Source organism: Podarcis gaigeae (genome assembly GCF_964106915.1).
Source record: "Podarcis gaigeae genome assembly, chromosome: 1".
NCBI lineage: Eukaryota > Metazoa > Chordata > Lepidosauria > Squamata > Lacertidae > Podarcis > Podarcis gaigeae.
Window position 1 is genome coordinate 57189235 of NC_139678.1, and position 26324 is coordinate 57215558.

Here is a 26324-nt window from a genome sequence, read left to right on the forward strand (position 1 = left end):
TTCTCGCTTGAATCCAAAGCTAATTAGAAAGAGTGTGTTTCCCCTTCATTGCTAGGCTTGTTTGTTTACTTAAAACACTTCTTACCCACTTTTAATTACTGTATAATCCCAAAGAACGGTAAAACGGAAAGCAACAACGCATGACACACCACAGCAACAACCCTAATTAAATTTCCTGTGCAGGAGAACCTCAGCAAAAAGTAACAATTTTATAAGAGGCAAACAAAACACGAAGGAGTGAACAGTTTCATTCCTTCACGTGCAGGATAGTTTAATTTATTACCAGCAATGCTTAGCTGGGTCGCTGAATATATAAATCCTAACCATCCATGACAAAGTATGCAGAATTGCTGACCAAATAGTAGATCAGGATAGATTGGCAAACGGAGCATATTATATGAAACAATTTTTTAAAAATAGTAATAGTTCACCTTTTGCCAGCTCTTGCCTTAGTTTCATAACAGCACCAAGGTCACAATCCGCAGTTGCATATGCATGAGGTATGGTGGTTTTAGATTCTGTTAGCCTCTGAGCAATAACTCTTCTAATATTGCTAGCAGGGACTTCAGTGAATGTGCCCTGTAATACAAATAAAAAAACACATTGCACATACTACATTAAAGGAAGACAAGTTCAATGAAATATGCTAATAGCAATAAATAACAAAGTTTGAATTGCAAAACAACATTGATGGTGAAAGCTGGAATGATGTGATCCACCCAGAACCATCTTTGCCATAAGGAAACTTTTCAAATGACTTCTCATCTTTTTGAACTCATTACACACTTTTTTATTTTTATACTGTTGACACAAGTGATAGATGCATTTTACTTGAAGGTGTGCTCCTGGCCAGTTCATTTGTTCCCTACAAAAATGAGGAAAAAGCCTCAACAAGTTTGTATATCTCCCACAAGTCTTCTTTTTTTTGGTGCAATTAAAAAAGAGCACCTGTGTCTTCTCAGATAGCCCTGTATATTTTCTGGAGTTTCCATGATAGGGAAGCGATGGGAGAGCCGGGAGGCTCTTTTTAAATTCCCACCATCCAAGAAAAGGAGGGGAAGGAAGGGAAAAAATGCAGCAGGACCACAGAATTGTAGAGTTGGAAGGGACCCCGAGGGTCACTTAGTCCAATCCAACGCAATGCAGAAAACTCAATCTAAGTAGAGCCTAAGAAATGCATCCTTTACAGGTTCTTTAAAATGGGAGTGGGGTGGGGATCCTGCCCACCTTATAAGCTTAACTAATGTAATTTCGACAGTGCTATGTGACCCCTGTTCATTTGGGGACACTTGCGCATGCTTATCCATGTCCCTGTGGTGGACATATGCAAAATGTTCTGTCTTCTTTCAACTGGGATGTGACAAGATTCTAGAATTCGCTCCCATCTTCTTCCTTGGCATCTCTCGAGTCCCATCTGTATGTGACTATGACAGAGATAGCCCTGTATCTATCTATTCCCCTGACCAGCTATTTGAAAGAGATACTGTGATCTGAATAGGAAGATCCCTCTTTGTTACTACAAAGCTTCCTCTTATTTTAACCCACATTACCGTGTTTCGTTTTGACCTGTCTGAAAATTCAAGGGGGGAAGGCAATTCTGCCATAGTTATTACCATGGAAGCAGGTCGACCTGGCACAGAAACAGGTAGAGCCAGAGGACGAGAAGCAGGAAGAGGTGTTGTTGCTGAAGGCACTCCAGGTTGTTGTGCAGGGAGTGAAGAAACCACTGGCTTTGCGGCTACAGGTTTCCCTTTCTGCTTCTGCTCTAAAAGCTTGAGGGCATCCCTGTTGTTTAAACGACAAATGCAGACACACTTTAGAATACAGTAAAAGCAGAAATGCAAAACAACCCACACCCCCGAATTAAAAACCAAATCTCTAATGGTAATGAGGATTGCTGTGAACCCCAACAACTGTTTGAAATATTCGTAAAGTTCTTTTCTTCAAACCAGAGCCACTTCCTGCTCCAAGTAATCCTCAACAATTATGGAAACAGTGGTTCACTAATATGCCAAGTTGTGGGGTGGGGAGTGGGGTGGAAAGAGCTTTTATCATCTTTCTTCCGCTAAGGCTACCTTTCAATTTTCTTTTTGCCCTCGAGATATAAATTTCGGACAAACCACATCCCATGGTGGGATGGGAAGTTAATCCACGACAACTTCATCACCTTTGAAATCAAATGTCTAACTTGGGTTGGGAGTGAGGGGTTGGCAACACAAAAGCTGAAAACGTGACAAGGCTGTGAGTTAGTACTGCAACAACACCTTTAAAATGTAGCTGGCAGCTGACCTGCTTTTTATATCACAAGATTAAAACTAAAATTAAAAACCCTGGGTGAGAAGACTGTGTGGAAAGTGCTTAATCCAAGATTAGAATTTATGAAATAGGAAACGAACACATTTTTCATTTTGATTTCCTGCGCATGAAAAGCCTCCCTGCCCTGCCAACACCTTTTCTAGACACTGCTATTATTCTGTCCAGGGATTATGATGCAATATATACAGAACATAATCTTCCCACAAGTTTGGTACATGAAATGCTCAGTACAAGGTACAGGTGAAGTTCCATTAACAAAGAACAAATTCTCCAGGGATGTATATGCTTCCAGCCAATGTACTATTGTCATTTTCATGGTTAGAGAAGCAGAATCACCTTTTGATTTTTAAAAATCTTACTCCAGTTATTTAAAAAGTCTTCAGATGTGAGGAATTTAAAGAAGTATCCTAAGAAGTTAAAATATTCAAATACGAGTAATTTGATTTATAACAGATTTTACTAATCCAGTGTACCAAACAGATCTTTCAAATGGTGCCATTTCCATAAGCATCCACGAGGTGGGGAGACTGTAGACTGGTGAGATCTCCTCTTTTTATTCACTGAAACACAAAGGTTCAATTGGTTCCTGATCCAAAATAGTGGCTCAGGAAGGCAGAATTGAGGAATAGGGTTCTTTTTACATGGCTCAGACCAATAATTGGTTTACTGTAACAAATTGAACTTTGAATCCTTTAACACAAAAAATCATTTCTCAAACTGGTAATATGCAGTTCAAATATCCACTGTACTTTACAAGACACAAGACAATTTAGAAAGTTACTGGCGTATTTAAGGCTTCTAAAAATATGGATTGGATCCACAATAAGTTGAACGTTGGTCTGCTTCTGGACGAGTCATGTGACCCATGCTGCACTCTCAACGTGGAAGAAGCACTTTTTCTGGGGCGAGAGCATGGAGCAAGAGCGCAGCATCCAAAATGGCCACCACGATCTCACCCGAAGAAACAGGATGCCCCATTTTTTTCCAGGGCACTTGGGCGGTATGTGCTGGTTTCCTCACAAAAAAAATAGGGAGCCATCTTGAGCGATATGCAGTCCCATTCCCCACATTCTTAGGGTGAATTCTCACTATAGCTAACGAAACATATACATTAATGGTGGCTGACAAAGCTTCCCATTTAAATCGGGTCCAAAACCATGTTATATGTTGACATTTCCTATAAATGTGGTTACAGCAGAAGGGAAAGAAATTGCATCAGACAGAGGAAGAGTGAACTCACATTCCCAAGGCTGGTTCCTGAATTCTTAACCATGATTTAGAACAGGCACCCCCAAATTCAGCCCTCCAGATGTTTTGGGACTACAACTCCCACCATCCCTAGCTAACAGGACCAGTGGTCAGGGATGATGGGAATTGTAGTCCCAAAACATCTGGAGGGCCGAGTTTGGGGATGCCTGATTTAGAGGAAGTTAACTTTACATCCATACTGGCAAGATTATAACAAAAGCATCATTATTTACCTTTTTGTTTTATCCTCCTTTTCTCTTTAATTGGTGATTTAAAAAGAATACCTAGAAGGAATTCACTGCCTCAGGCTGTGATGATGACTACTAGCTTAGATGACTCTTAAAGATTGGCTTTTTTGCACATCACAGTAAACCACCATAAATTGTTTGCCATGATTGCAACTGCTGTGCTAGCATATGGAAGAACAAACCATGATTCCAGGCTTAGCATTATATACAGGCACCAAATGGTTACACGCAGTAAGCCTAAAATAAGTCTAGACTACATATCATGGTTTGTTGGGAGTAAAACAAAAGCCATGATCCCTGGTTAACATTAAAGCTAGAATTGAAGTTTGTTTCCTCCACACACCAGCCCCCAAAGGCACATTCATGGCAAACTATTAACTATGGTTTCCTGTGACGTGTGAAGTGGGTCAATGTATCTAACAGACGCTATCAGCAATGGGATTAAATGGAACCTCAATGTTCAGAGGTAATATCAGATACTAGAAGCAAACAACAGAATTGAGGTGCTACTGACCGCAAATAGTAATACACTGGTTAGGATTTTCTGTCATTCATTCTCGTTCTTAAGGCAACTGTACTATTTTCTTATTTTGCCCTACAAGACATTATTGGAAATCAAAGCCAGCATACAACTGCATGTGTGAAACCTGTCAGTGGGGAAAAAAATAACCTTGTTCCAAGTTACATAGATGCATTTTGGTAGGTAAAGAACAAAAAGAAGCCTAGGGAATTATATTACACGGTTCATATAATGGAACATTGACTATTTTTAAAGACTGATATAATAAAGCCATAAAATTTTACAGTCTTCAATTTCTTAATTCTAAAAGCCATAACTAGCTTGTGCAGAAAGACTGGACAGCTTAAAATAGCTATTAGGAAATTTATACTGCTAGCTGCATTATTAATAGATTTTTCCTAATTCACAGAGATTAGAAAGTTGTGGTTGAAAGAAGTTTTCACTCTCATTCTCATACGATAAAATACCATTATCAACTCTTTCATACCATTACCAGCTTCAGTGACTTTGGAATAATTAACATATTCAAAGCACTATAGAAAATCTTAGTAACAGTAATAAATAATTACAGGGTTCAACAGGACAGGCCATTTGTCAGCCAGAAAGATGCTTAAATGTACTGAAAATTACATATATATCATACATACATCTTCTTTTAGATGCCACAGTACCCCCATAAAATTTAATTGCTTCCCCTGCGACTTGCATAGATAATATATTGCTGCTAGTTATGAATTAATTTATTTGTGACATGCAGTGCTTTAGTTAATAATTATGGGAGCCAATCTGGCTCATTAAAATCAATAGGGGTTTTGCCACTGATTTCAATGAAGTATGAACTTCAGCCATAAACTTCTGACCTGGTGTGTGAGCTTCCTTTTCACTATTGTTTAATAGACACAAACAAGTGTCACTTTGCCTTTTATTAGATGTTCTCAAAGTATGCTGTATATAGTTATTTGAGCTTTTTTTAAAAAAAAAAAATGCTATAATAGGTTGTAGATAGATCCTTATCACTGGAGGAAATGTGGTTATAGCCCAACACTTGGGGTATAAAAAAATACAATTCATATTCCAATTTTGCATATAAGCTGGTTTCCAGGATTTCTTGGTTTGTGGTACAAAAAGAGCAAAGGTATGTTTTAACAGGACAGAAACTGCTTCCGCTAAACTGTATAGAGGTTGGAACAAACAGACAATGTATATATTTCCAAATAAAGGTAAAAGCCAGTATTATTAAAACCAAATACGGGTTCATACTAGTAAAGATTTTGTGGTAATTGACCAATGAATCCTTTATATGGAATCCAGATCTACTTCCACAATTAATTTGCAAGATAGAATGCAAGGGATTTAGCTACTTTAACTGGTTAAGATGTCACGGCCTATAAAAATTGTGTCTTGCTGCCACCTGCAGTTCTGAAAAGAACCAGACTGGGAATTATCGAGCCAAATACTGTCAGTAAGATTAGCAGAATAGTGTGAACAGAACAACTAAGAGGGTTCTTTGCAGGTAGTGCTTTTTTCTAGGGGTACTCAAGGGGCAAGCAGTTCTGGCACCTTATTTTCAAGAAGAAAAGCACTGCTTGTAGGGCCACAGCTTCAACTGGACTCTGAATTTCTTCTCAAAGCTACATAAGCAGGTTTCAGTTTGGACGCCAGGCTAGCACTGGTCCTGAAATTTCTGCACTGGCTGCCAGTGAACAACCGAGCCCAATTCAAAATGTTAGCTAGTGTACCAAGTGTTAACGGTTTGGGGACTCAAGAACCTAAGAAAGCATCTCCCCCATGTCAACCATCTTGGGTCCCACAATCGGTAGGGGACACCCTATTGGTGGTGCTCTAGCAGCCGCGCTGTTGGCAATGACCTACAGCAGTGCCTTCTTGGTGGTAGTTTCCCGTTCATGGAGTGCCCTGCCTGGTGAGGTGTGTCTCTGTCCCTCATTATTGACTTTCAGGAGAAAATTTAGAGATTTGATGGCTAATAAGTATAGGTATTTGATGGCTGATAAGATACTGGCCACCGCAATTCTGAAATTAGTAACTGTGAGGGGATGCGATGGCTTTGAAATATTCTAAATTGTTTTAAAATAATTTTTTTAAAAAAATATATATTTAACATTGTATTTTTTTAACGTTTGGATGTCTGCTGCCCTGGGCCCCTTTGGGAGGAAGGACAGTATACAAATTCAATAATAAAAAAGATAGATTTCCCAAGCCATAGTTAAGTCACCTTCAAGACAGAAAACTGCTGAGGTGATATCTTCCACATGGCAGGTCCATCTTTACACAATTCACTAGTTTCCCCTCTGGCTTCCACACGAGTAGTCATTTTACTGACTAACTACAGCTGCCATGGAACATTCAGTCTCCTTGGCAGCTACGGCCAATAACATTCAGCAATCCAACTACCGGCATAAAGACCATGAACTGCAATCTGTAAATAACATTCAGGCAGCAGGCAGTTGTCATGTGCACACTGAATGTTACTTCTATGCACAGAACTGCTGATTCATGCATGTTTAGGGACTCACTTCCAAGTAGGCAACTTTGCCCATAGTTCATTTATTTTAGGATTTATTTATTTTTCCTACTGAAAAGGGTTTACCAAAAGCATAAGGGTTGCCTAACCCATCCAAGTAAGTTTTTTTTTATTGCTCTCTCACATACAAGAGATCCATGTTTACTTGTTCCTTGCAATACAACTCAAAGCAGATGTGAGAGCAAAGTTGGAAGAATGAACAGCCCTTCTGAATTTGGCAGGTTTCCATATTATGTAGAAACACACCTGCCCCTATTTTTAATATTCAAATATCCACAAATATCACCTGCATTCATATTAAGACTATGGCCAGTCTCCAAAGAACTGTGCAACTAATTTCACACACACACACAAGGGACTTTTGGCTTGTGTCTTTCAAGTCGCAGATCCCTGTGCCGTAGCTCAAAACTTAGGAAACTTTGAATTTGTGATACAGCTGGCATGGGGAGGCTATTAAAAGTGTAAAAAGCAAACTAACTAGCCAAGCTCAAAACCTTGGCTGCACCTATAGTAGCTTTCTAAGATCCTAGTCCATATTTTTTCAATTGGGTTTTTTCAATTATGTAAACACTGGATAGCTAATCAAATAAAATGAAAAGTGCCAAAATTACTAAATAAAGTAATGCTGCCTAATCAAACAGAGGAAACAATGGACATACCGTATTTTTCCATCTATAAGACTATATTTTGGGGGACCCCAATTTAAGAAAATGGGGGGAGATGGTCCCCATATATAAGACGCCCCCAAATTTTGGACATTATTTTTTTTAGGGGGGAAAACCCTAGTCTTATACACAGAAAAATACAGTAATAATCCAGCTAAAACACTTCAAGGTATTCCAAGTCACAAATGAATGCATATATGGGAAAAATTCAAGTCTTTGATTGCTCAGGGATTTTGAACAGGGTATCAATAGAAGGACTGTATGCTTAATTCCCAGATACTCCCCCGGGAAATGGCTCAAATACACAGGATATATGTACTGCCATTCCTTTGAGTTTTGAAAAGAGCAGCCAAGGCAAAAAATAATTGCTGAATGTATCATCTACAGAATTTGAGTCTTTTGTTTGTCAGTATTGCTCACATGCTATACTGATAGTAACCACCATTATGAAAATAATTGCAGACAGCTTATGCAATTACGCAGCTTTGTATACTACATAAAACACTTGACTGTCCAGTAAACATAAAAGTTAATGGGGTAACAACATGCTAATAGGGAAACCTGAAAGAGGAACAAGAACAAGATTTGATGGCAGCAATGATTAATCAAGGTTTATGGTAAGTGCCAATGTGAATATATATTTGTAAGCATTGCAGTACTTTCCAGGACAATGATACAACCCACCACATTATGTGTGATGAATTGCACTTAATACTGAAACTGGATGGCACTGGATATATAGTTCAATCTTTTAAATTTATTGCATTCAAGAGATCTACAGAATAATAAATAAACAAGTTATACTGCAAACAGGCACTTGCCTTGCTGCCTTCAACTAGTAAGCCTGACAAAGCAGTAATAATTTCATTAAAAAAATGTCTGAGAACCCCTGTTTTGTGATAGTTTCACACCAGAAGTATCAGGGCTGGCCCAATACATTTTGTAGCCTGAGGTGAAGTAACCAATGACATTTCCCACCTGTCTACAAGTCAAGAACTGAGGGTCAGCCAGGTTATTTTGGCATCTGAGCTAGCAAATGTCATGAACACCTTTTCTCCCATCCTGGCATTAAAAATACAATAATAATAAAATTAACAACTTGTTGCCCTTTCATGACACCTGAAATGTGTTGCCCAAGATAGCTGCCTCACTGTACCTATTAGTAGTGCCAGCCCTGAGAAACATCTACTCTGAATCAGAAAGAACCATGTATTTAGATACTGTACAGAAATAGCATCAGTTGCATTTCACTGTAAAGTAGCTCCTTGGGTAACGTAAACTTCAGGTTGCAAAAGCAGCAACCCTGGAAGTGTTTCGCCGTGCGCATGCGCAGAACCGGTCTACCGCCACGCGTGCATGTGCAGAAGCAGCCTATCACCGTGCGCACATGCGCAGAAGAAGTCTACCACCACACGCATGCGTATAACAGTGTTCCTCAGGTTGCGAAAATCTCAGCATCCGGTCGGACCTCCGGAATGGATCCTGTTTGCAACCGGAGGTACCACTGTATCTCCATGGAAAGGAGCCACTGTATCTCCATGGAAAGGAACCCTAGAGCGTTTATCAGTAATTCAGTTCTAAGGGCAATATGCAATGCCCTTGTTTCATTAGCCCAGGCATAGGCAAACTCGGCCCTCCAGATGTTTTGGGACTACAGCTCCCATCATCCCTAGCTAACAGAACCAGTGGTCAGAGATGATGGGAGTTGTAGTCCCAAAACATCTGGAGGGCCGAGTTTGCCTATGCCTGGATTAGCACAATGATTGATGTATGCGCAATATAACATTCCCCTCTCTTCATGTGCTCCCTACATCTGCTGGGATTTGGGAAGAGTGCAGGGCACATGCCCAGTGAAGTTTCATTGCCCAAGCATAAATCATTGAACTTATGAGACATGAGACTTTGCAGTACTTTGGATGCAAGCCTTAGCTGCACGGCATATATTTTCCCAACCAACATTCATTCAAATCTGTTTATCCAAAAAAAATTCATACACTTTTAAAAAAACCCTGAGTGAATGTGTCCCTCTTTTTTACCACAATTTAGTAATTTTACAGTGATGATTTAAGCAGCAAACTCCTCTTTCAAATGGGCTATTCCAAGACAATTTATTCTGTTAAAAGAAATAATAAAGGTAGGTGTTGGCATGTGTGTGTTTTAAAGGCATTTCTCTAGCTGCAAACATTCCCTCTACTCCTCTAGCAAAATCTGTGGTACATCTCCATGGCTACCAGGAAAAGTTAATTAGATATCTTTGTGACCTAGAGGGTTCCCACCTGCCACGAACTACTTACATACCATAATTTACAGTTACACTTACATAATGACTAAGCTTCCTGATAATGAGCTGCTATTACAAATGATATAACATCCACACAGCTCACTGTTCTGTCTAAATCAGGTCACAATGTGAACGAAGCGCAAGCTGTGCTGCTTCTCATTGTTGTTTGTTTTAATATATAATTTCCTAAACCATTTAAATCTAGGTCTTGACTTGGTGTAGGTCTATAAGAGGAAGAAGAAGAAGAAGAGTTTGGATTTGATATCCCGCTTTATCACTACCCGAAGGAGTCTCAAAGCGGCTAACATTCTCCTTTCCCTTCCTTCCCCACAACAAACACTCTGTGAGGTGAGTGGGGCTGAGAGACTTCAAAGAAGTGTGACTGGCCCAAGGTCACCCAGCAGCTGCATGTGGAGGAACGGAGACACGAACCCGGTTCCCCAGATTACAAATCTACCACTCTTAACTACTACACCACACTAGGCAGACTATTCTTTCTAAGGTAGGGGGAAAGCAGCCTTCAAGCAGAGGTTGGATGGCTGCCCATCAAGGATTCTATAGCAAAAGATATCTACAGTGGTACCTCTGGTTACGAACTTAATTCGTTCCGCAAGTCCATTCTTAACCTGAAACCGTTCTTAACCGCCGCACAATTTTTGTTATCATCCTGAGGTAAAGTTCTGAACCTGAGGTACTACTTTCGGGTTAGCAGAGTCTGTAACCCAAAGTGTTTGTAACCCAAGGTACCAGAAGGCCTTCAAGAAACTGTTCCATCCAAGTTATGTAATTTCTGTCTACTTGAAAAATCTCAATAAATTCATAACAAAAACCAAAGCATTATACAGTGGTACCTTGGGTTACAGATGCTTCAGGGTACAGACTCCACTAACCCAGAAATAGTATCTCGGGTTAAGAACTAACCCAGAAATAGTATCTCAGGTTAAGAACTAAGGATGAGAACAGAAATCGTGTGGCGGCAGCAGGAGGCCCCATTAGCTAAAGTGGTACCTCAGGTTAAGAATGGACTTCCAAAACGAATTAAGTTCTTAACCTGAGGTACCACTGTAATTCATCTGCTACTAATCTATTGATCACACAGGTTTCAATATCAGAAACTGCTTAATCGGGACATCAGAATCTTTTGTGGCTGTGGAATGTGTGATGCATAAACTAGTGGCCAAAATTTTGTGAAACCTTTTGGGGAAAGTGTATTTCTGAGGTTTGATGGCTCATACCACCACTATTTTTTTAGTAATGTCATAAAATTATATATCAATGGGAAGATAATTTAGTGAAGAATGTAATGCAATAAAGTTTGTTCAATTATCTGTACTCTATCAAAAGTTATAGCCAAATAACTAGAAAAAGGAAGCACAACTTGCTTAGGTTGATAAGCAGTAGTTTTCCTTCACTTGAATGTAGCCAATGTGCACGAGTGTTTAGGGAGCCAATCAGGTGTTAAAAAGGTAAAGGGACCCCTGACCATTAAGTCCAGTCACAGATGACTCTGGTGTTGCAGCGCTTATCTTCTTTACTGGCCGAGGGAGCCGGCATTTGTCTGCAGACAGTTTTTCCCGGTCATGTGGCCAGCATGACTAAGGCGCTTCTGGAGCAACCGAACACCAAAACCAGAGCAGCGCACAGAAACGTCGTTTACCTTCCTGCTGGAGCGGTACCTATTTGTCTACTTGCACTTTGACATGCTTTCAAACTGCTAGGTTGGCAGGAGCAGGGACCGAACAACGGGAGCTCACCCCATCACGGGGATTCGAACAGCCGACCTTCTGATCAGCAAGCCCAAGGCTCTGTAGTTTAGACCACAAATCTCAGAAATACACTTTTCCCAAAAGGTTTCCACAATTTTGGCCACTAGTGTACATTGAGCTCCACTACCCACAAGTACTTTCCCATTCATGCCAACTGAGTTAGATGTTAGCCTTTTCCTGTCAAGACTCTAGACCTAGCAACTCCAGCCCTTGCCTGCTCACTTCCTCCCATATGAGGTTTTGCTGCAGTCTTGCTTTTCTCTTTCATCCTTCCTTTCTTCTACCACACATATATACCAATATATTTCAGAGTTCAAATATGCCACAATCTAATAACGATTAGAAAATCTTCCTAAGATAGCTTCCAATACCTGTTTCATTGGACATCAAATCAGTCTCAACATCTACCTAGCATTGATCCTTCCTCCAAAAAAAAATTGAGGAAGATAGAAATAAAGGAAGAAAGGGGTGAACAGATGCCATACTCTTTAGTGAAGATGCTTCGAGGACCTGAAGGTGTGCAACCACTTGCATCAAGTCCATGTGTCTCCAGAATGTTGCGAGCAGCAGGACTTAACCGAAACCTACAGACAAAGCAAAAACTGCATTAAAAATGCACATATTTAAAAAACCTGTCAATTTTGGTAAAGGAGTTTATACACCATCATCCTATATTTTAATTCTGAACCAAGCCTTTGTATGCTCTCACTTTTGTAGTCAAAATGACAACAGGCAACACACAGTATCAGCAGACCTGTGGTAACCCTGAAGTTAGTAGAAGTAAAAAAAAAAAATTACAGGACAGCCAGAATATTAAACAACATATTTAAGAACGTAGCATCTAAAAAGAAGCACATTTGATCATCCTGTTGCATACATATAAATGAACTTTAGAAATCCACCAATACCTGGATGAGCTATGTATCTGTGGACCCTATTTCCAGACTAATGGCTCTTTCTCTTATTGCCAGGAAACTATCAAGTAGTACAGCTCTAGCTATGCATAATTTTGAATGCTTAGAAGTTGATTGTTTTCACATACACAATTGAAGATTATACCAACAAAAAAAATTGACCAAAACACTCTACACATTAAAAATAAGTTGGTAGGTATATCTCCCATCACAACCATATAACTGAGATTCTGAAATGTGTTTAATGGAAGAAAAAATAATCACGGGGAACACTCTTTCCTAGAGCGTCACTGACAATCAGACCAGACAATACTTGGCTAAATGGACCAACGGTCTGACTCAATATACAGCCCTACAAAAAAGTTAAATCCTTTCATCTCCAAGCAAATCCAAAAAGACATGGGGCATTTACCTCAAGGACCTCCTTGACATTAAAGGGTTCCCCATCATGCAGAACATCACAAGCTCAACCACAGTATAACTGGTCACTTATTTCAATGCTTTATTTCAGCACTGCTCATTACATTCCGAAGTGAAGGATGTCTGTTAAGTCTTCCAATGTTATGACACAAGTATTGGAAGGTCTACAACCACAGCACAGTTTTCCTTCTGCTTTGTGTAATATCTTGCCTGATGAAGAGTTCTGAAAGCATGTCACTATTTTGTGACATTTTGTTTGGTCCTAATAAAGATATTACCTAACTCTGGCTTTCGGAGAGGTTTTTTTTATTCTTATGGACCAACATGGTTACCCTTACTTTTTATATTACTTTACTACAGCCAGTACTGCTAATACCACTGCTATCACTGAAAGTTCACAGGGGTATTAAAACTGGTCTCTTACCTCCATGCTTTAACCAAGGTTTGTTGGTTAAAGATTCCTGCATCTTCATCCAAAAGCACTACAGTAGTACCTCCGGTTACGTAACCCTCCGGTTACGTAAACTTTGGGGTGCGAAAGCGGCAAACCCAGAAGTATTTTACCGGATCCCGTCCAGAACCAGAGGTACCACTGTACAATTTTTCTCTTTTGTATAGCATGCAAATCTACAGGCGTAATCACTCTTTTTGCCATAGCTTTGCAGCAGTATTATGGGCACTGAATTTGGTTATCAAACGCTAACTTTCTGTGGGGTATGATCAAAAAGTGCAAGCCTTGGCTCAAAAAGTGTGCAGAAACTCACTGTAGCTTTCCAGGATGGTGTTCCACTTTATGGGCCAACGTTACTGAAGGAGTGGGAGGTGGGGCTGCTGCTGGCGCAGCAATGCTCGTTTCAGCTGGTATTTCAACTTGCTTCCAGTCTTGTCCTTCGTCCACTAGCAAGGCGATTAGTTGACCCAAACGCACATTTCTGCTTCCTTCTTCCTTCTGAAAATGGATGGGGGTGGCGGCAGAGAAATCAGCTTGATGTCTACATACACACACCTGTACCTAATGTAAATGTTTTATAGTTGGGAAAGAGAAATATGCTCCCCTGCACCCACTCAGCAGCTTCACCAGCCCTACCACTTCTTCTAAGGGGCTAGGACTGCCTGGTCCTGCAGGATATATAGCAGAAGGTTTAACGCTAGAAGTTAAATACAAGCCCATGAAAGAACCAGAGTATTTTTTAGCAGCCAACCCGGACCCTGCAACAGAGTCTCATATTGTAGTTAGTATAACTATGCCATGCTCCTGAAGTTAGTTGCAGAAGCTGTAGCATAGACACAAAGCAAACTATTTCACACTGCAATTCTAAGCATATGTATCCAATCAAACTTATCTCAAGTCTCCTACTGATTACAGTAAGATTTGTTCCCAATAGGATTGAACGGTCAGAAACATGCTGTACTGAGGTAAATATGCTCAGTAAATAGTAAATATGCTTACTGACATTGTCCCCAGAAACAGATACGGTGACAAACCTGTGACTGGGCTATACCAGTTCAAAATGATGATGGAGATTCACTTGAGTGAATGCTCAGAATTCTTAGTGTTCAGAATGACTGTAATAAGCTGTATTAATTAAACCACAAGAAGAGGAGGAAATGGAAAAGGGGAGGGAGCAGATGCCAGGATGTTCCATACTTTCCCATTTAATAAGATTTGCTTTTTAACCAGGTGATAGGGGGTGCGCAGGAGATTTTTTTGTGAACAGAAGTCCACATATTTGGTTATCACAAACAAACACTGTTTGCGTAAAAAGCAACTAAAAAGAGCACATCTTATGTCATGCTTCAAGCAGGCATTTTCTTGCTTGGTTTCTTCCTTAATTAGCCAGGCTGCTATTTCATATCCTTCACACATTGGGCTATCTTTGAAACTCATTTGCAAAACACGCTTAAGCAAACTATTTCAGCTCACTACAAGTTCAGTATCAGTACCAGTGATGTGATATGAATTTACACAAGGGACTGCACATCATAACACTGCCTTAATGGGATTTTAATGTGCACCATTAGTAGACTTTATAATAGTGTTTTAAATGCAGCCTCAGTGTAAGATATGCTGACAGAAGGGCTTCTGCATATGACTTTGCTTGGTTAAGACTGTTCTCCACTCTGCTACACCCCTTTTTCTCCCCCAATGTATTTACCAATAGCGGGAAAGGAGAATGGAAAAACAAGAAATACCCTTCATTTCAATGAACACATTTCTCAACTCGTTCAATCTGTACCGTATTATAACAACCCATCATACTGGCAATACAAAAGGTCTCCTCCTCATTACCAGCTGCAATGATGTGGTGTGAAAAAAGTATTACTATCAGACACAGACCAGCTTCTGTTAAAATAAAATTCTTCCGTCTAAAAGCATTACAAAAGCATTTAAAAAACAGATGCTTGGTAGACTAGCAAATCAATCACATTCTGATGCCAACAGGCCTAAGGTGGGTGGCGCTGTGGGTAGAGCCTAGGACTTGCCGATCGATGGTTTGAATCCCCACAATGGGGTGAGCTCCCATTGCTCGGTCCCTGCTCCTGCCAACCCAGCAGTTCGAAAGTATGTCAAAGTGCAAGTAGATAAATAGGTACCGCTCTGGCGGGAAGATAAACGGCCTTTCCATGTGCTGCTCTGGTTCGCCATGCTGGCTTAGGCATGCTGGCCACATGACCCGGAAGCTGTCTGTGGACAAACGCCGGCTCCCTCAGCCTATAGAGCGAGATGAGCGTGCAACCCCAGAGTCGGCCACGACTGGACCTAATGGTCAGGGGTCCCTTTACCTTTACCTTTAAGTTATCCTCATGAGCATATTTCATGTACATGCATATGAGTACAGTTGTACCTTGGGTTACAAACACTTCAGGTTACAAATGCTTCGGGTTACAAACTCTGCTAACCCGGAAGTAGGTGCTCTGGGTTGTGAACTTTGCCCCAGGATGAGAACAGAAATCACGTGCCGGCGGCACAGCAGCAGCAGGAGGCCCCATTAGCGAAAGTGCACCTCAGGTTAAGAACAGTTTCGGGTTAAGAACGGACCTCTGGAACGAATTAAATTCATAACCTGAGATACCACTATACACACATTGTGGGCTCAATTGATTTGTAAATTTCAACATTAAGAGCATAAAAAGAGCCTGATGGATGGGCAGCCAGTGTGGTGTAGTGGTTAAGAGTGGTGGACTCGTAATCTGGTGAACCGGGTTCACATCTCCGCTCCTCCACATGCAGCTGCTGGGTGACCTTGGGCCAGTCACACTTCTCTGAAGTCTCTCAGCCTCACTCACCTCACAGAGTGTTTGTTGTGGGGGAGGAAGGGAAAGGAGAATGTTAGCCGCTTTGAGACTCCTTAGGGTAGAGATAAAGCGGGATATCAAATCCAAATCCAAACTCCATCTAGTTCAGCATACTGTTCTTGCAATGGTCCCAGATGCTTTTGGCAAACCAACAATTAGGATCAAAGCACAAGAGCACACTTCCCCTCCTGTGGTTCCCAGCAGCTGGTATTCAGAAGCATATTGCCTCCAACAGCGGAGGCAGACAACAGCCATTATGGCTAGAAGTCGCTGATAGCCTTATCCCCTATTAATTGGTCCAATCCGTTCCAAGATGGTGGCCACCAATGCCACCTGTGGAAGCGAGTTCCACAGTTCAACTATGAGCTGCATAAAAGTGTACGGCTAAACTTTTCACCATAGAGGAGTCCCCTTAATCATTTCAGTGACTCTTTTCTGAAACCTTTCCAATATCCTTTTACAGGGAAAGTGAACAGAATTGTACGCAATATTCCAAATGCAGTCGCACCACAGATTTGTATAATGGCTGCGATACTGACAGTTTTATTTTCAATTCCTTTCCTAACGATCGCTAGTGTGGAAATCGTCAATTTCCCAGCTGCTGCTCTCTGGGTCAACATATTCATTAAGCTATCCACTGCAATCCAAGGTATTGTTTCCAGTTAATCACTGCCAGTTTCGACCCCATGAAGGTATATGTGAAATTGAGATTTTTCAGTGCCAACATGCATCATTTGATGCTTGCTTACACTGATGTTCTCAGAGCCAGTCAGCTGATGGACCCTAAGAAACATTGCCTTTACAAACCACTTGCAAATGAACTAAACCTCCTGCAAACAGACTAAAAGGTGAGCCCCTTACATGTTGTTGCTTGACAACGTAACAATATCAAGTAATTGACAAGTGAGTGGCTCCGCCCACATATCAAAGTTGGCCTGTGGAGTGGTGGGGAGAAGGGAGGATCTTGTCTGCCAGTAAGATCCAATTCCACATCCCTGAAATAAAGGAAAGTCTTAGCAAAGAGTCTACTGATTGCTGAGCTCATATACCAAAGGCCGTAATATAGTATAAAAAAGTTCTCCCTACCATTATTTTAGCCAATATGCCATCATCACTTGACTCCATGGTAACCACTGCTTTATCTGTTTCAATTTCACACAATGCATCTCCAACAGTCACTGTTTCTCCTGTAAAAATCAAAAGATAATTCAACATTTTAAATCAATTCATTTCAGAGCACTGAGAAAAAACAGTATTTTAAAACCATATAGTGTAACATGTTTAGAAAGAAAGTCAAGACACAATAGTAAAAACTGATACTGGAACAGAGAGGGACTACACTTAGCAACTCGCAATAGCATTATGAAATGATTCTACAGTTCAAGGAATCTCAGTAATACAAAATGAGGAATAAAGGCATTTGCAGAACCTTATTACCACTTTTTAATCAAAACCACCCTAAATCCCATCATCATATAATTTGGTGTATTGGGATGGGGTGGAGGTTATAGCCTGTCATGTAGGTACACTAAATATCAAGAAGCCAGGTACAGTCATACCTTGGTTCTCGAATACCTTGGTACTCATACATTTTTGCTCCCAAACACCGAAAACCCGGCAGTTGAGTGCAGGAAGCTCCTACAGCCAATTGGAAGCCACGCCTTGGTTTCTGAATGTTTTGGAAGTCGAACGGACTTCTGGAACGGTTTCCGTTCGAGAATCAAGGTACGACTGTACTCTCTTTGCCACTGCTAACTGCAGCTTTAGTCTTTACCAGTTCTATCATTTTGCTACCTCCAAGGGGAAAGGGTGTCACGTTGGGGGCAGCAAGCCTATATGGGAAATGGATGGCAGCAAGCTGGACAGTAACAACTGTTAAAGCAAGGACAGTGTGAACTGGGGCAACTGGGGGAGAGATTAGGGTGGCAATGAGGGAAAGGCAGCACTGGAAAATCGAAATAAAAACATTAAAAAGCTGTAAGGGATATGAACCAATGGCTGATTCAGAATCAGGCACAAGGGTTGCTCCCAAGCTAGGACAATCCAAAGAGGGGTTTTTTTATTTTTATTTTTTAAAATCAATGGCACCATCTGAATCAGCAACAAAAATTGTAGATAAAGAAGTCCAGTCTTGATAAGCAATATATTCTGTAAAAGATAAATTGTTTTGAGCTTCTAAGCAGAGATTTCAAACAAATGATATTTTAATTCATACTATCATTTGCAGATAAGCAATGCTCCTCTGCCTTCTCCACCCTACCAAAAAGAGAAGAAAACTGGGAAGCGACTCTGCAAGCTCAGTTTCTTTCAACATGAAACAGTCCTTTTAGAAATGCATTTTCATTTTTTAAATGAAATGGAATCGTTTCAAGCCAGTATTTTCTTCTCAATTCAAGAAGATCACCATCTGCTGTCTTGTGATAGCAGACCTGTGAACTCAGACGCCTTTGTCTACTGAAAGACCTGCTGGATGGCTGCCATTAAAGCTGGATTACAGTGGGAAGCGGGAGAGGCTTCTGAATGGTTCTGGGGTCAAAGCCATCCAACACACACCTTCTCTTTAGAGCACTGAAGTAACAAAGGCTTGCTTATGTACCAACTTTGCATGCAGTACAGTTTTCATCAAAATATGAAAAAAGGCTTTTAACTGTCTCGCCTAAAGGAAATGGAGTGACTTGCCTAAGCCCTAAATTGGGTTTATCTTTGCTTTCTTTATGAAACACTTAAAACATTGAGCAATTACGGTGGCAACGTGTAATAGCTGTGTCAATGAAATGACACACACGTCTTTGTCTTTTCCTTCCTCCATTACTACATTCATGGAAAACAAAAGAGAGAATATTGAAAGAGTGTGATGTTTATAACTCAGGTGCCTTTGGTAACAGTAAGCAGCTGCCAAATGCAAACTTCTTTCAAAACCGTATTTGGTCTCTTCAAACATTTCACTTCAAGAAAAGGAATAATGGTCTAATTATCTGTCCAATAAAACACTTGTATAGAAATTCTTGGATCTTTCCTCCCATTATTTGCTTTCCATGGGTTTACCTGTTAAATCCTGAAGAATTAGTAAGAATTCTCAAGATGCCTTATGTCAGAGATTTTGCCAGTATTTCAGCCTCGTGAATGAATGTTATTGATTTGGAATGTCCTTTTGACATATGGAATAGATGTGGAACTATTTAGATGGATAGCAAGCATCTGCATGAGAGAGTGCTTAATTTTAGAGAGAAGAATAAGAAAATCCCATGTTCAGAACAGAAACTGGGGCCAAAAATGAGTCATTTTTGATGCTATGGGAGATTCAAACTCCTGTGCTGCTTTATTTAAGATAGCAACAAAGGTAGCTAGCTACCTTTATTTTTAAACAAACATATTAATGCACATTTTCAGAGGCCCAGAGTTCAGACTATATTTGGGTCGTCGTCGTCCCCCCAGCCACTCAAATCCTCTTTAAAATAATTGATTAAACCGTACTAATTTAAAACCTTCCAAATGCCTTAATAAAGAGCAGCTATTTTAAGTGACAAGAATCTAGAAGAGCAGTGGTAATGAATGACCCAAAATATCATTTTGTTAAGAAGTTAGTCTTAAAAATAAAAAAGCCTTTCCTAATTTAGAGATGGCACCTGCAAACTGATAGAATGTTTCAAAAACTCATTAACACTACAGATAGGCTGATTTATTAATAGCATATGCCTGAAATATTTTATAGACTAGTAGGAGCCCAAATAATTCATGCTACAGAACTCTCAAAAGCCAAGTCAGATTTTATTGTTTCCTTCATTTAAGTGGTGCCTCTTCCTACCAACGGAGACCTGATCTACATATGGAGCACACCATGAAGAACTAAAGTTGTAAAGTCCTGTGGTGGAATGGACTAAACCAACTCAGAATACACATGGGGGGGAGTGAAATACATTTTAAAATGATTCTCTACCTAGAAAATGCCCTGCACGTGTTGTTGTTGTTTTAAAAAAACCCAACCTAGCAAAGCTGGCTGGACTAAAACCTCTCCCCCTATTGTGTTAAGTGTTCGATTTGCAGGGAGGATGGTATCTAAAGCTTCTGTCATCTGCCCTGAATGTGGGCTGGAGACCAAGGTTCAGTCAGTCCACCTTCCAAATTGCAAATACCTTTGAACAAGTGAAACAAATATGCGCTGCTTTAGGCCAGAAAATGCCTGAAGGGAAAGAAGTGCAAAATGTGCAGCAAATTTGGTGGCTTCAGGCTTTCTGCGGCTTATGGCTTGCAGGTGAAGTAAGCTCTGTTTAGCTACAAATCAACAAGTTTTAAAGTTATATCAACCGATGCATACATTTTTGCCTTAGTAAACATCAGAAGCCCAAAACTGAATTAAATCAGTCTCTCTTTGGCACAATTTTTATCATCTTAATTCGTATCACAACCGCAGCAATCACTGGAAACATTCCAGAGAGTTGATAAATCTTGCAATTTGATTTTTAAAAAAATATTGTATTTTTATGTAGTGAACTGCCCTGAGATCTATCGATGAAAGGTAGTATACAAATTAAATAAATAAATGATACAAACTACTCTGATGTTTGTGATTCAGCGGTATGCAAATACATTAATAAATAAATAATGGTTTAGAAGCAGTGCAGAGTCACTGTAGTGTAGTGGGTTAGTGCGAACTACAACTGAGAAGACTTAGGCTCAAATCTCCACTTGGCCACAAAGCTCACACCAGGATACAGTTGTGGGGCAGGGGGAGGAGATAACCACATATGCCACCATAAGCTTCTGAGAGGAGAAGCAGGATATCAACGTGTAAATATAATGTACTGCATTACACTGTGGTAATTCTTTTTGATGGAATTAAGATGTGGCAAGTGACTAGGCTGGTGGAAAGAAGACACAGTTCTCAGTGCTCCAAAACTGCATTTAAGTTAACTCAGATTCACCTTCCTTTTTCAGCCATTTCACTATGTTTCCTTCTTCCATTGTAGGTGATAGCGCAGGCATGAGGATTTTAACTGCAGGGGTACCTTGGAAAGAAAGAAAAAAAGGAATATCAAGTCGCTCGATAAGGACATGATTTCATTTTATCAGCGTAAGAGGTGTAATAAATCCTATGCAACCCTATGCACACTTACTCCTTTGTAAATCCCACTGAACTCCATCAGAATTGCTACAAAGCAGCCATACAGGAGGGGTCTGGCAGCTGCACTGTAATTCATGTAGCCAGAATGAGAGCTGAATTATGCCCATGGTGAAGTTGTTGCATACAGAGTTTACCACAAGCACAACTTGTAATTTCTACTACAACACTGCCACAGAGAGCTGAGTGGTGGCAATTTAAGTAAAAGTGGATCAAGGTGAAAGATGTCCTCATGGTTGTATCATAAGCTCAGCTCGGTCTATATACAAATTTACCCACACCAGTTTTAGTCTAAATAATTGGATCTCAGTATATCCTTAACAACTCCTACAGGAGCAACCAAAGAGATAAACTTGATGCAGTGTAAAAAATACATGCCCAAGCATAGTATTTTTTAATAAATATGTTTTATTAAGTTTTACAAATAAAATTTCCATCAAAACACGATTCAGCATTCACATAGGATGCCCAAGCATAGTATTAAATTATGCTTGCTTGCACAGTATCAACTTTCCCAAGCTTCTCTACTGTAGATCTGTCCTGGGAATGAAAGGCATATATACAAAGCATAATGCCAACCAATATTACCAAGAAACTGAATTTTGTGATTACATACTTTTTTGAATTATTATAAGAACTATTTCATGTATTGCTCAAATCCTGACTAGAAGCAACCTTAACTTCATTTCAACAGGTTTTAGATAAGACTTTCTCATTTAACCTAGCCTGTCAATGTCATCAGTATGTAATCACAAAGAGCTATGCATTCCATAAGGTTTTTTGAGGCACTGGTATAATATTGGGTATTGATCTCAGACTGGACTTGAGCAACGCGTGGAAAAACTCAAATTATACCCATCTGCAAAAGGAAAGAAACCACAGTGACCTGCCTTTGAGTAATTTGTCAGAGTTACAACATCATTATTGGAGAAATTCTAAAACTGGATCATTATTCATTAAGCAAGAAAGGTGACTAAATAAGCTGTTGCAAAATCAGACTATAGTGTGAAATGTGGTCTCATTTTTAAACAAACAAACAAACAAACAAACAAACAAACAAACAAACAAATAATAAAGACATCAGGTATCAAATGTGTGATCACAGACTTCTATTACCAAGACAGCTGCTGACAGTTTTACCTTCCAGATAAAGTACATATTTTCCCATTATTGTAACAGATAGGTTTTTGTACATGCATGCTATTGAATTTCCAGATAACACTAAAAGAATTCCACAAATATGATAATATTGTGAATGCTCACTTTTTTATTTCTGTTAGGCATTGTTCTCACTCTTTAGTTTTAAACTGTTAAATTAGGTTCGGTTATGTATATTGTTTTCTACATTGTTGCATGGATTGTTTTGCATTTATTTATTGATATTATGATTATTTCTAACTATCCCCCTATGCATTTTGAAACTGTTAATACTTATTGCTCTGTTGATATGATATGAGCCACTTTGGACTCAATTTTGTGGAAAAGTGGTACACAAATAAAAAAAATACATGAGCCATGAAACACAACAGTTTAGTGATCAGCTATAATATTGAAGCAAAATGCATACAACTGAAAAGAATTTGAATATGGCTAACCAAGCAGCTCATCAAATCTCTCCTTCTTTGTTGTTAACGTTACTATTTATTTATTCATTCATTCATTCATTCATTCATTCATTCATTCAGGGCAAGCCCTACCATGGGATGGTAAAGCAGCTGGAGAAGAGGGCAGAGAGTGAAGAAAGAGCTGTGAGTGACAGTGGGCTCTTCCCAACTAGTGGGCTGTACTATGTCTGTGGGCTGGAGGTTTCTACTCCTGTGGTAAAGCTAAGTTTAACGACTTAGCTAGAATCCAGGATATAGTGCTCCAGTATCTCTGAACATATAATACTGTACAGTTCATGAATGCAAACTAAAAGTAATGTACAACATACAATATGTTTATTAATCATATTTCTATGGTCCCCATTTCTCTAGAGAGCTCAGGATCATGCATTATCTCACTTTATCTATTTCTACAATATTCATCAGCATATCAATGGCAGGACAAGATGTCAAATAAATTTTCATTGTAGGGATCCATCCCTTATCCTTCTTCCTGCTTCAGTTATGCATCTATCAGCTAGAAAGCAGCCTTTCTATGCAAATATTCATCTAAGATAACTGTACGGTTATGCTCTGTCTAGAATATGTAGTTCTGCCACCTGCAGGTTAAAATTATCGTGGCAGGTGAGAAATATTTCACTGGCAACACTACAGAAAGGTTAGAGGCCAGATGACATTAACGTTTAGATTATCACTTGTGGAGTGATGTGCTTTGCTCCCAAATTGTAAAAGTGATTGCCTTTTTGAAGGAGTGTAGCAATTTGGCTAACAGTGGATTTCAAAGAGTCTTCCAGCTCAACTATGTGGCTTCTTGCACCATCAAAGCAATATTCAGGACAGGAAGCAGTAACTACTACTACGACTATTGATGCACTCTTCTTCTAAGAAACTCAACAACTTACATATGGCTCTCCAACCTAGGCACAGCTCAAGGGCAGACTCCATTACCATCACCACCATCGTGCCTTCAGACATTCTCTGGGCCAGTGTCATAAGAGAGTATTGGCACTGCAAGCCCACCTATAAGGGCAGACAGGGTCAATGCTACTAAGCTGCAAATATTCCCTATCAGTAGATAAGGCAGAGCTTTTAGGCAGTGCAGAAAAGTCACAGAAGTAATGAAGGGTCAGGTATGATGCTGCCTAACAACCTCCTCCAGCTTCAGAGCTTGTGTGACATATTGGCTCAGAGTGTAAAGCCCTCGGTTCAGTTTTTACATAAGCCGTGAGTTCATTAAAGCCCTCTTTAAGCATTACTCACACAAAGGAATAGCACACATCAAAGGCACTGCAGGGTTGCACACTTAGCCCTGGCCCGATGGTGGTGTTACTTCTTCTATTACTGTAGGTTTTCCCTGTGATTGAGAATCCTGACCTTTCAGTACTCTAAATTTTGCAGGGAGTCTACAAAGATATTTATTTTGTAATCTGAGGTATTGTGTTTTAAAATTGCCATGTATCTTGTTCTGGAATTGTTTGTAACTATGAAGGACTGGTAACAAATAGTTAGATAAACAAATAGAAAGAAACTCACTGCTTTAGAAGTAATTCCATAATACACAAGCTTTGGGCGGGCCTAAAATGTGTGGTCCCACCACCTCTTCATGCAAGAAACACATGATGAGGGCTGAAGACTATAGTCCTATGCAAACCTACCTGGGAGTATGCCCCAGCTACCATAGTTGTACTTACTTCTAAGAAACCATCTACCCCTTGTCTTCTGTTTAAGGGAGTCCTTCTGAAAAGAAGAACAGGAATATCCTAGATAATAATCTACAATACAGGGATTTTAAGGGTCCTCTTTGACAGAAGTTTATTCAGACAGAGTTCGTGAATGCTGCCTTATTTATAATCAGAACCAATATCTGAACCTTTTTTGTTTTCAACATATTGCGTGGAATTGACAGACTTTTCTAAGATTCTGTAACTGTTCATTTCAGTGTGTTAAAAGTTCCCATTTTTTCTGTCTTTTAAAAAATAATTCATGAACATTTCATTTTACAAGAACACCCGAGTGAATGCCAAGTAAGAGCAGCCCAACAGTGGAACGGATGCCCTTGGGAGCTTGTGGAGGTTTTAAAGCAGTGGTTGGATGGCCATCTGCCATGGATGCTTTAGTTGAGATTCCTGCATTGCAGGGGGTTAGACTAGATGACCGTCAGCATTCCTTCCAATTACCTGATTCTAGAAGTGTATATTGTGGCATCTTCTGAGACTGCTGATTTTTATCACTAAAAGCTAAGGTACTAAGAGAAACAGCTTCTGAGACATTGCTGAAGAGAATGTTACACATCAAGGACGAAATTTTTCCAGCTCTTCCTTCTTCTCCAAAACCTAACCCCTTTACAATATTTTAGACTACAAATCCCATCATCTCTGGCTACTGACCATGCTGAGTAGGACTGGTGGGTAGTTTATAGTGAACAATATATTAGCTACCTGCACCGTATTGGAGTTACTCCTACCCCCTTTTTCACATTTTGGAGGGTTGTTGTTTTTGCTTTTAGGCACAAAAAAGATGTCTGTTTGGTTTTTGTTTTTACTTTTAAATCTCTTTTTAAGCGACTGACACATGAAACCCAACTCAATCATACCGTTTGAATTTAGGATTTGAAAACCGGATCGGGGACTCTTTTCGCCCCAAAGGCAACATAGAAACGAACTGTGACATAACAGAAGCAGGTACATCGAAAAGACAGACCTACGTAAAAGGCCGCTAGGCATGCCGGGGATGCATCCTAAACTGCATCCCAGAGCAAGGGCACCTCCGACCTTCCGACCACCCAAACAAGCACCACCTTCTCCCACCAGCGCCCCCCAAATCAATGACCCCGCGACCTGATCCCACAGGCAGCCAAATAACCCTGACCCTTTAGAGGCAGGTGACCAATGCGGGGCTTCTGTATGTAAGGAAACCCAACACTCACCCAGCCGCTCCCGGGTGAGGTGCAGGAACCTCCAGGCAGCCGCGGGAGGCCGGCAAGCGGGAGCCCCCAGCGCGACATTCCTGCCGAGGAGCAGCTTCGCGGCTCCCCAGCCGCTGCAGCTCAGCCGCAAGGAGGCGGCCATCTTGCCCTCTTCTCACCACCCCCTCCCTTCGCCCACCGGGCTGTCCTCGCCGCTGCCTGACAAGAAATACTCCCACGACGGCGCGGTGCCCTTTAAGCGCCTGAACAAAAATGCGCGCGAGAGGAATTCCTCCTCCGGAGTTGAGGCTCCCCGGGCAGCGCAAGCGAGTGGATGCACCAGGTTTCTCTCTCTCTCTCTGAAGGAAGTTTGCAGCCCCTTAGGAGAGTTTCCCATTTAGCAGCCGGAAAGCAGGCGGGCGAATAAAAAAGCGACGCTTTCTGGTGGTCGCGTTTCTGCGCTAGGTCGATTTTTCTTT

General features: G+C 40.4%; 1 protein-coding gene across 2 annotated transcripts in view; it reads right to left on the reverse strand.

Moving 5' to 3' along the window:
* Positions 1-26201, reverse strand: part of PDHX (pyruvate dehydrogenase complex component X) — a 44978-nt gene extending 18777 nt beyond the window's left edge. The window contains exons 1-7 of one of the 2 annotated variants that reach the window (XM_083751516.1): positions 25867-26201; positions 21140-21223; positions 17304-17404; positions 13685-13869; positions 12072-12170; positions 1614-1785; positions 432-579 (exon numbers count right to left, since the gene is read on the reverse strand). In XM_083751516.1, the coding sequence (XP_083607642.1) occupies positions 432-579; positions 1614-1785; positions 12072-12170; positions 13685-13869; positions 17304-17404; positions 21140-21223; positions 25867-26008 (931 nt within the window). In that variant the 5' untranslated portion in view covers positions 26009-26201. Of the gene's footprint in view, positions 1-431; positions 580-1613; positions 1786-12071; positions 12171-13684; positions 13870-17303; positions 17405-21139; positions 21224-25533; positions 25557-25866 lie in introns of those variants that run through there. The other variant, XM_083751517.1, reaches the window with a different exon arrangement.
* Positions 26202-26324: the final 123 nt, after the last annotated feature.